General features: G+C 42.0%; 1 protein-coding gene across 1 annotated transcript; it reads right to left on the bottom strand.

Moving 5' to 3' along the window:
- Positions 1–2,804: 2,804 nt before the first annotated feature.
- LOC125859959 (uncharacterized) lies at positions 2,805–11,149 on the bottom strand. Its single transcript, XM_049539815.1, has 4 exons — positions 11,001–11,149; positions 9,960–10,024; positions 8,270–9,368; positions 2,805–3,024 (listed from the first exon to the last, which is right to left on the bottom strand). Exons 3-4 carry the CDS (start codon positions 9,363–9,365, stop codon positions 2,984–2,986), a joined length of 1,137 nt encoding a protein of 378 aa, XP_049395772.1. The 5' UTR covers positions 9,366–9,368; positions 9,960–10,024; positions 11,001–11,149; the 3' UTR covers positions 2,805–2,983.
- Between the last annotated feature and the right edge of the window lie 655 nt (positions 11,150–11,804).

Raw genomic sequence — 11,804 nt, 5'->3', positions numbered from 1 at the left:
GGATTTGCGCTTTCTCCATGTTTATAATCTTTCTCCCCAAACTCGGCAACTGTTGGAATGAGCTGAACGTCTTCTTTTCAGTAAAGTTAATTGCCAGATTAGCTAAGTAATCTGCCAATTTGTTGCCTTCTCTGTATATGTGTTGTGTCTTTACCTCAATCTTTGTCATTTCCTGTTTTAGCTCATCAAACTCCTCTGCTATTACCCACGGCACTTTCCAAGCTTCATTAATAATTTTGATCATTAATAACGAATCTAATTCCAGAATTATTTTCCTCATTTTCTTGTTGACGCAGTATCGAATTGCCTCTAGAATAGCTCTCATTTCTGCTTCTACATTGGTAGTGATACCAATATTCTCTGTCGCAGCATGTATTAAGTCGCCATTGCTATTCCTAAGACAGTAACCGTATGCACTGATACCTGGATTTCCTTTACTTGCCCCATCCGTGTTGCATTTGATCACGTCTTCATGAGGTGCGTCCCATCGAACTATACAGTGGTACAGTCTTGATTTGTTAGCACCTAACCTCCTAATCATCTCCTCCCAGTTCTGCCCTCTCATTTCAATCCATGGAAACTTCTTTTTAAGTATGAACTGTACATTTTGGAGTACTTGAGAAATCATGTTTTGTAAAGATATATCACCTCCATGCTTCCTCGAATTCCTTCTCTTCCATAGTGTCCAGGTAATCAATGCCGGTATCACCTTGTATATTTCCATCACTTTGCTTGGTGCCTGTGTATGCCACCATACCTTCATCAAATGATGTAAGCTTTTTCCTTCGACTACTATCCCTGCAAAATTAGCAAAATGCTTCCATAGCTTAGTAGCTATGGAGGCTGTTAGAAATAAATGCTCCATGGTCTCTTGTTTATATTTCTCGCAACACCAGCATCTTGAGGTCACATTAATCCTCATGATTTGCAAATTAGGGACTCTTCTTTTCCATACCCTCCATAAAAAGAAGTTGATTCTAAAAGGAATCCCCTTATTCCATATGAACTTGAGAATCTCCCTTTCATCTCTTCTGTGTCGTAACAAATCCCAAGCTGATTTTACCGTAAAGTTTCCAGTCGTACTTCCCATCCACCATGCCTTATCCCTACCTGTTTCTATCAGTACAGGGCTGATATTCTCTGTTATATATTGTACCATCTCTTCCGAAACATATTGATTCAACTTCCCCTTATTCCATCTCCTTTCTTGTATGAATTGTTTCACCTCAATCTCCTCTTCCCCATGGTTCTGCTCCTCTAGATAATACAAAGCTCCTTGCTTTGTCCAGTTGTCAAACCAAAAGCTTGCTTCTCCTGCCTTGACCTGCCACCATATATTATGCTCCACCTCCTCTCTGATTTGAATCATCTTCCTCCACACATGAGAAATTCCTGTCCCTTGAGCAATAACTGGATGTTGCTTCTTACAATATTTATTCCACATGTAATGACTCCATAACGAATCCGATGAAGTTCTAAAATTCCACCACAATTTCGCAAAAAGTGAGTCCGCAACTGTGTGTAGTGATCTCAAACCAATTCCCCCTTCCGCCTTAGGCAAACATAGGTCATCCCAAGCCACCCAATGCTTCCCTTTTAAACTACCGACCTTTCCCCAAAAAAATTTGGCCATAATTTTCTGAATCTGGTTGATCACCCCTTTTGGTGGATTCATAGCTGACATTAAGTATATAGGCATTGATTGTAAAACATTACAAACCAATACATATTTACCTCCATACGTAAGTAATCTGCTATGCCAAGCCATCACCCTTCTACTTACCTTTTTCACTAGCTCTTCGAAGTGACAAATCTTCTTTCTCCCATAGAACATTGGGCAACCTAGATAAGTAAATGGGAAGGACCCTACTCCGATTCTCGTAGTTCTTCTTATTCTGTTTCTTACTGCAATAGATACCTTCTCATGAAAATACATATAGCTTTTCGTCAAATTTATGAGTTGGCCCTAAATCTTCTCATATTTATTCAACACTGCCATTATCTTCTTGATTGATCCTTTGTGGCCTGAACAAAATAAAATAGTATCATCAGCATATGATAAGTGATTGATTTTCTCACTCCATTTTGGCATTCCATATCCAATGAATTTATCATCCTCATTCAGCTTATTCAAACTTCTCGTTAACACCTCTGCTGCAATTATGAATAAAGTTGGTGATAAAGGATCTCCTTGCTTTAATCCTCTTGATGATGGAAAGAAACCATATGAGTTTCCATTGACTAGTATAGAATACCAATTATTCGTCATCAGCCTCCAAACCATATCAATGATTCTCTCTGTGAACCCAAACCTCTTCACTACCTTTGTCAGGAATACCCATGATACTCTATCATATGCTTTCATCATGTCCAACTTTACCACTATATTATGATACTGATTGCGCTTGTTGATGTCTCTGATGATTTCTTGGGCTAACAGAACATTTTCCGCTATGCTTCTTCCTTTCATTAATCCAGTTTGATTTTTTGATATGATTTTTGGAAGTACCTCGGCCAGCCTACCATGAATTACCTTCGAAATTACTTTATTTATGTACGTACTCAAGCTGACTGGCCTTTGTCACGACCCAAGCCTAGGGCCTAGACGTGACCGGCGAATGGGGAACCCGAAGGAACCCCAAACAAGCCTCATAGCGTATCTTACACATCATTGGTCGCGGAAGCAATTAAAATGACCATAAGCGATAAGCATAATCAAGGGGGAAATCGGGACTAAGGGAGCAAAAAAAAAAAAAGAAGAAATGATACATAAATACCATAGATGAATCAAGCTCAAACATAATACACAACTTGTCCAACACCACCTCTAAACATAGGTACTTTAGCGGGGGCCAAGACAAACAACTGGGCTCACCCTCATAGTCAAAACATAACTAAAAGGAAAAGTCTTATACATAGCAAAAGATCATAAGCAACGTCCCCGGAATGGAGGACTCACCAATAACCTTGATAGAAAATCGTATTAGCCACGCGGAGGACGAGGGTCAAGCGGTGCTCCGGTCCCTACATGGTGACATCATGTAGGCATAGAGTATGCGTTAGTACGTTTGAATGTACTAAGTATATGGGATGCAATGCAATGCAACAAGGGATGGACATCATAGGCAAAATGCATAATCGTACCCGATAGATAGCATATTAATGAGATGATATGTATAATGATGCTTATATAAAAATCATATTTAGTAGGGCATAGTATATGTGTAGTGAGTGACCATCAATATAGTATTTCCAAGGCCTACCACCCCCTTGGAGAGGCGAAAGAGGTACAAACCCCTCAATGTGGTTACCCGGGCCTACCACCCCCCGAGCTAGGGACCAAGGTACAAACCCCTCGATATGGTTATACGGGCCTACTACCCCCCGTACTAGGCAACCAAGGTACAAACCCCTCGATACGGTTATACGGGCCTACTACCCCCCGTACTAGGCAACCAAGGTACCAACCCCTTGATACGGTTACCCGGGCCTACAACCCCCCGAGCTAGGCTTGGTCGACTCACACACTATATAGAGAAAATCATATACATGTATCCATTTCATCATCATTTCAATACTTATATAATCATCCGACTCATAGGACGTACATTGGACCTTCCATTTCATAAGAATTCTATAAATGGCATTTTATCAAACATATGGTGGGCTACTTGTTCATGTAAATAAAATCATGTGTTTCAAGAGTACTAAGTCCAACCAATTTCAAAATCCATATAAAACAGCCCACCAACAACATACATATATATATACATATATAACAACCTTCATAATTTGATCATGGAGGCATGAAAACCATAAACATCATATAATCATTCCATTTCATGATAATATACAAAAATAGACCATAATAGGATGTGTAGTAATAATTCCATAATTCAAGAGTTCATAAATGATCATAAGGACCCATAAACTTGAAGTAAAATAGAGGATAAATGGTTGGACTTGTGGAAAGGAAGGTTTCCACAATCAACCCACATACCTCAACTTTGGAGAATTCTTGATGAAGATTGGAATGGAGAATTGCTTGAGATTGAATCTTGAATCCGGAATTAAAGCTTGGGATCCTTGAATTTGGTTGATGATCTTGGTGGAATTTTTGGAGAGGGTTTAGAGAGAGTTTTTGGATGTTTTGAAGTTAAATGACTAAGTATGGATATGTCCCCTTTTTATAAAAACGTCCCAACACTTAAAAAAAAATTGAGGCGGGTGAACAGTGTTTTCGGCTACTGGAATTTGCATTTTCTGCCGGACAGGTTTTACGAAAATGGTCATAACTCCTTCATCCTAACTCGGAATGAGGTGAAACAAATTGCGTTGGAAAGCTAACTCACAGAGCTTTAATTTTGATAGTTTGAGCTCCTTCCAGTTCCTTGTGTGCTGAGAGATATGCCCCTTTAAAGTTGACCCTCAAAATCGCATTTTTTGCGATTTTCGAATTTTGATACGGTTGTTCTAAAATTCGGGTTAGACTCATTTCCCACTCAATTTGACCCCCTGAATAAGAATATGAAGTCGAATTTCCGAAATGATGCACGGATTTTGAGATATATGGAAATTACAATTTTAGGTGTTTTCGAAGCACATTTTCGGGCATTTTTGGGGTCGTTTCAATATCTCCCCCTTGGGAACATTCGTCCCCGAATGTCAAAGAAACGTACATGAGAAACACAAACATGGCAAATTCAGCCCACATAGGGATGCAACAATGCACTTACACCTCATTTCAAAAACTTCAACATAGTTGTAAAACCACAATGAACTTGTTAACTTAAACATGAATGTATGCAATGACATGGTGGCTGAACTTAAGACCTGAGATTTTATAAAGGGTTTAGATCAATACCTTAAGCTTGAGTGGAGTGGAAAAGATAAGGATATCGCCTTTGCATGTCCGCTTCGGCCTCCCAAGTAGCACTTTCAACTTGTTGATTTCTCCAAAGGACCTTAACGGAAGCCACATCTTTGTTTCTCAACCTCTTCACTTGTCTATCTAAAATCTGGACCGGAACCTCTTCATAGGTCAAATTATCTTCAACAACACCCACAACATCAAGAGGCACAATGGCATTCGGATCACCCACACACTTCCTCAACATAGACACATGAAATACCGGATGAACCAAATCCATTTCGCTAGGCAATTCCAACTCATAAGCTACCTTGCCAATTCTCCTCATCACCTTATAAGGACCCACGTATCTTGGGCTCAACTTGCCCTTCTTACCAAAACGAACCACACCCTTCATGGGTGACACCTTCAAATAGACCCAATCACCAACTTGGAATTCAAGAGCCCTTCTCCTCACATCGGCATAGGACTTTTGGCGACTTTGGGCCGTCTTCAACCTTTCTCTAATCATCCTAACCTTCTCAAGAGCCTCCATAACTAGATCTGGTCCTAACAAGGCCACCTCACCAACCTCAAACCACCCAACCGGTGATCTACAACGCCTCCCATAGAGAGCCTCAAAAGGAGCCATACCGATGCTAGAATGATAGCTATTGTTATAGGCAAACTCAATCAATGGAAGATGATCATCCCAACTACCCTTAAGCTCCAATACACAAGCCCTAAGCATATCCTCAAGTGTTTGGATAGTCCTTTCGGCTTGTCCATCCGTTTGCGGGTGAAAGGCCGTAGTAAGCTTAACTCTCGTACCTAGACCCCTTTGAAAGGACTTCCAAAAGTGTGAAGTAAATTGAGTACCACGGTCCGATATGATGGATAGAGGAATCCCATGCAACCTTACCAAGTCATGAATATATAACCTTGCATAATCTTCCGCCCCATATGTTGTCTTTACCGGTAGAAAATGAGCCGATTTTGTCATCCTATCAACCACCACCCAAATAGAATCAAAACCTTTTCTAGTCTTGGGTAAACCAACTACAAAATCCATATTAATTTCTTCCCACTTCCAAGTAGGAATCTCTATGTCTTGGGTTAGACCACCCGGCCTTTGATGTTCGGCCTTGACTTGTTGACAACTATGACAACCGGAGACGAATTTGGCAATGTCCTTCTTCATGCCTCCCCACCAATACACATCCCTCAAATCTCTATACATTTTGGTGGAACCGGGGTGAATGGAGTAGGAAGAATTATGAGCCTCCTCAAGAATTTTCTCCCTCAAACCATCAACACAAGGCACACACAACCTACCTTGGTACCTAAGGGCACCATCTCCCCCTTGGGAGAAAACTTCCACCTTACCCTCTTTCACCAAGGCCTTCAATTCTAACAAGGAAGAGTCAAGATCTTGTTTTGCTATCACCTCATCAACCAAGGAAGACCTAGCACCATCAACAACGACCACACCACCATTACTAATTTCTTCCAACCTAACCCCCAACCTAGCCAACCGATGCACCTCCCTAGCCATTTCCCTATCACCAATATCAACATGAGCTAGGCTACCCATAGACACCCTACTCAAAGCATCCGCCACCACATTAGCTTTACCGGGATGATAATGCACACTCATATCATAATCTTTAAGAAATTCTAGCCACCTTCTTTGTCTCAAGTTGAGGTCTTTTTGGGTGAAGACATATTGGAGGCTCTTATGATCGGTGAACACATCAACATGTACCCCATACAAGTAATGACGCCAAATCTTTAAAGCAAACACCACCGCGGCTAATTCAAGGTCATGCGTAGGATAGTTCTTTTCATGCACTTTGAGTTGTCTAGACGCATAGGCTATCACCTTACCATTTTGCATTAGGACACAACCCAAGCCAACTCTAGAAGCATCACAATACACAACGAATCCCTCAAGCCCATCCGGTAGTGACAATATAGGAGCGGACACAAGTTTATCTTTCAAGGTTTGAAAACTCCTTTCACACTCGTCGGTCCACTCAAACTTAGCCTTCTTTTGTGTCAACTTAGTCATGGAAGAAGCAATAGAAGAAAACCCATTCACAAATCTCCGATAGTAACCCGCTAAGCCCAAGAAGCTCCTAATATCCGACGGGGTCAATGGCCTAGGCCAATTTCTAATCACATCGGTCTTCTTAGGATCTACCTTAATACCATCCCCCGACACCACATGACCTAGGAAGGCAACCTCCCTCAACCAAAATTCACACTTTTCATACTTGGCATACAACTTCTCCTCTCTCAATCTTTGCAACACAACCCTCAAGTGACCCATATGTTCTTCCTCGCTATGCGAATAGATTAAAATATCATCAATGAAGACCACAACAAAGGAATCAAGGTGGGGTTTAAAGATCCTATTCATTAGGTCCATGAAGATAGCCGGTGCATTGGTCAACCCAAAGGACATGACCACAAATTCATAATGCCCATACCTAGTCCGGAAGGCTGTCTTGGGAATGTCACACTCCCTCACCTTCACTTGATGATACCCGGACCGAAGATCAATCTTAGAGAAGTGGCTAGCCCCTTGCAATTGGTCGAACAAGTCATCAATCCTAGGAAGAGGATATTTATTCTTGATGGTGACCCTATTGAGTTGCCGGTAATCAATACACATCCTAAGGGACCCATCTTTCTTCTTCACAAACAACACCGGTGCACCCCATGGTGATTGGCTAGGCCTAATAAAACCCTTCTCCAACAAGTCCCTCAATTGTTCCTTCAACTCCTTTAACTCCGCCGGGGCCATACGATAAGGGGGGATAGAAATGGGTTGAGTATCGGGGAGGAGGTCTATGCCAAAATCTATTTCCCTTTCGGGAGGAACACCGGGAAGGTCATTAGGAAAGACATCAAGGAATTCATTTACGATCGGAACCGACTCTATAGGAAGGGTTTTGGACTCCACATCCCTAACCCTCACAAGGTGATAGAGACACCCCTTAGAGATCAACTTACGGGCTTTAATGCAAGAGATGAACCTACCCTTGACTACCACATTTTGGCTTTCCCACTCAAGAATGGGTTCACTTGGGAATTGGAACTTGACCCTACGGGTTCTACAATCAATGGAAGCATAGTATGCATGCAACCAATCCATCCCAAGAACAACATCAAAATCGACCATGTTCAACTCAACAAGATCACAAGGCAATATTTTATGCAAGATGCAAATAGGACAATTTCTATAGACCTTCCTAGCAACAATATATGCACCAATAGGAGTAGACACCTTATATGACTCACGCAACAATTCGGGCTCAACATGAAACTTTTTGGCAACAAAGGGGGTGACAAAAGAAAGAGAGGCACCCGGATCAATTAATGCATATACATCAAAGTCAAAGATTTTCAACATACCGGTAACGACGTCGGGGACTTCATCGACCCCTTGCCTCCCATGCAAAGCATAAAATCGATTGTGCCTTGGGGCACCATCTTGTCGGCCCCCTCTCCCCAAAGGAACCGCATTGGCACCTTGTGGACGGACCTCCTTACCCTTGTTGCGATTTCGAGGACAATCCATTGCCTTGTGCCCCATTTCCCCACAACTATAGCAAGCACCGGTATTTCTCAAGCACGGGCCACCATGGCCCTTACCACACTTCGGACATACATCAATAGGACCCATACCCCTAACACCTTGGGCCCTTGGAACATCATTGGCAAACCCCTTATGGAGCGCATGAGAAGACCCTTGACCTTGATGAAACCGGCCTCCCGTTCTACTTTGGAACTTGCCCTCAAAACGGGCCCTCTTGGCCTCATGACCCCTCCTCTTCCTCAACTTCTCCTCCTCCATTTGTTCGGCATAGACCATCAAGCGGGACAAGTCCATGTCACTAATCAACATTGCGGACCGGCATTCTTCACTCACTAGGTCGGACACACCCATCACGAATTTGTTCATTCTAGACCGTGAGTCGGCAACCAAGTGTGGAGCATACCTTGAAAGTTGGTTAAACTTGAGGGCATACTCCCTCACACTCATAGACCCTTGTTTTAAATTCATGAACTCCACCAATTTGGCTTCCCTAAGCTCAAGAGGAAAGAATCGATTAAGGAAAGCCGTTTTGAACTCTTCCCAATGCACCACATAGTTTACCCCCTTCTCTTCCTTCCATTGGTTGTACCATATTTGGGCCACCCCTTTTAGTTGGTAGGCCGCCAACTCCGCCTTATCTTCTGACTTCACGCCCATGATAGCTAATATCTTGAGGACTTCATCAATGAACTCTTGAGGGTCTTCATTTAACTTAGACCCATAGAATTCCGGGGGATTCATCCGCACGAAGTCTCTCACCCGAGATGCCGGGGTAGGAGCCTGAGGGGTTTGGGCCCCGTGGTTGGCTTGATTAGCCATAGCTTGTGCAAATAAAGTAAGGGCATCCCGAAGATCCCCATTGGTCGGTTGTTCCTCGGGTGCGCGGGCTCGTCTTCCTCTTGTATTAGGCATGATCTAGCATAGCAAAGAACAACCGTAGGGAAAAAAAGAACTTAATTCAACTCTACCGCACGACTTAGAACATGAAGAAGTGAAACATTTCCTAAAACGTCTCATAGCCTCCTACTCATAATTGTGGTGCACAACACAACCATGAATCGGACTCTAATCAACGCGGTGTGTTGGACTCCGAGGATCTATCAACCTAGTGCTCTGATACCAAGTTTGTCACGACCCAAGCCTAGGGCCTAGACGTGACCGGCGAATGGGGAACCCGAAGGAACCCCAAACAAGCCTCATAGCGTATCTTACACATCATTGGTCGCGGAAGCAATTAAAATGACCATAAGCGATAAGCATAATCAAGGGGGAAATCGGGACTAAGGGAGCAAAAAAAAAAAAAGAAGAAATGATACATAAATACCATAGATGAATCAAGCTCAAACATAATACACAACTTGTCCAACACCACCTCTAAACATAGGTACTTTAGCGGGGGCCAAGACAAACAACTGGGCTCACCCTCATAGTCAAAACATAACTAAAAGGAAAAGTCTTATACATAGCAAAAGATCATAAGCAACGTCCCCGGAATGGAGGACTCACCAATAACCTTGATAGAAAATCGTATTAGCCACGCGGAGGACGAGGGTCAAGCGGTGCTCCGGTCCCTACATGGTGACATCATGTAGGCATAGAGTATGCGTTAGTACGTTTGAATGTACTAAGTATATGGGATGCAATGCAATGCAACAAGGGATGGACATCATAGGCAAAATGCATAATCGTACCCGATAGATAGCATATTAATGAGATGATATGTATAATGATGCTTATATAAAAATCATATTTAGTAGGGCATAGTATATGTGTAGTGAGTGACCATCAATATAGTATTTCCAAGGCCTACCACCCCCTTGGAGAGGCGAAAGAGGTACAAACCCCTCAATGTGGTTACCCGGGCCTACCACCCCCCGAGCTAGGGACCAAGGTACAAACCCCTCGATATGGTTATACGGGCCTACTACCCCCCGTACTAGGCAACCAAGGTACAAACCCCTCGATACGGTTATACGGGCCTACTACCCCCCGTACTAGGCAACCAAGGTACCAACCCCTTGATACGGTTACCCGGGCCTACAACCCCCCGAGCTAGGCTTGGTCGACTCACACACTATATAGAGAAAATCATATACATGTATCCATTTCATCATCATTTCAATACTTATATAATCATCCGACTCATAGGACGTACATTGGACCTTCCATTTCATAAGAATTCTATAAATGGCATTTTATCAAACATATGGTGGGCTACTTGTTCATGTAAATAAAATCATGTGTTTCAAGAGTACTAAGTCCAACCAATTTCAAAATCCATATAAAACAGCCCACCAACAACATACATATATATATACATATATAACAACCTTCATAATTTGATCATGGAGGCATGAAAACCATAAACATCATATAATCATTCCATTTCATGATAATATACAAAAATAGACCATAATAGGATGTGTAGTAATAATTCCATAATTCAAGAGTTCATAAATGATCATAAGGACCCATAAACTTGAAGTAAAATAGAGGATAAATGGTTGGACTTGTGGAAAGGAAGGTTTCCACAATCAACCCACATACCTCAACTTTGGAGAATTCTTGATGAAGATTGGAATGGAGAATTGCTTGAGATTGAATCTTGAATCCGGAATTAAAGCTTGGGATCCTTGAATTTGGTTGATGATCTTGGTGGAATTTTTGGAGAGGGTTTAGAGAGAGTTTTTGGATGTTTTGAAGTTAAATGACTAAGTATGGATATGTCCCCTTTTTATAAAAAAACGTCCCAACACTTAAAAAAAAAATTGAGGCGGGTGAACAGTGTTTTCGGCTACTGGAATTTGCATTTTCTGCCGGACAGGTTTTACGAAAATGGTCATAACTCCTTCATCCTAACTCGGAATGAGGTGAAACAAATTGCGTTGGAAAGCTAACTCACAGAGCTTTAATTTTGATAGTTTGAGCTCCTTCCAGTTCCTTGTGTGCTGAGAGATATGCCCCTTTAAAGTTGACCCTCAAAATCGCATTTTTTTGCGATTTTCGAATTTTGATACGGTTGTTCTAAAATTCGGGTTAGACTCATTTCCCACTCAATTTGACCCCCTGAATAAGAATATGAAGTCGAATTTCCGAAATGATGCACGGATTTTGAGATATATGGAAATTACAATTTTAGGTGTTTCCGAAGCACATTTTCGGGCATTTTTGGGGTCGTTTCAGCCTTAAATCTGTAAAGCTCCTGACTTGTTCCTTCTTTGGAAGAAGGACCAGGTTCGTGTGTGTTACAAATCTTGGTAATTCCATGCCACAGAAAAAAGCTACCACCATTTTCACAAAATCCTCCTTGATAATCTCCCAGCAACTTTGAAAAATTTTTCCTGAAAACCC

This window comes from Solanum stenotomum, chromosome 3 (assembly GCF_019186545.1).
Source record: "Solanum stenotomum isolate F172 chromosome 3, ASM1918654v1, whole genome shotgun sequence".
Taxonomy (NCBI): Eukaryota; Viridiplantae; Streptophyta; class Magnoliopsida; order Solanales; family Solanaceae; genus Solanum; species Solanum stenotomum.
The sequence above is the reverse complement of the archived record's forward strand: the minus strand, read 5'-3'. Positions and strand labels throughout refer to the sequence as shown.

Excerpts from the sequence above, each read along its gene's own strand:
- LOC125859959 (XM_049539815.1), bottom strand. The coding sequence starts at position 9,365 with ATGCCTAATACAAGAGGAAGACGAGCCCGCGCACCCGAGGAACAACCG. Across the intron at positions 3,025-8,269 it reads AGTCCCCGACGTCGTTACCG|GGACCGGAGCACCGCTTGAC; the intron begins GTATGTTGAAAA and ends GTCACCATGTAG.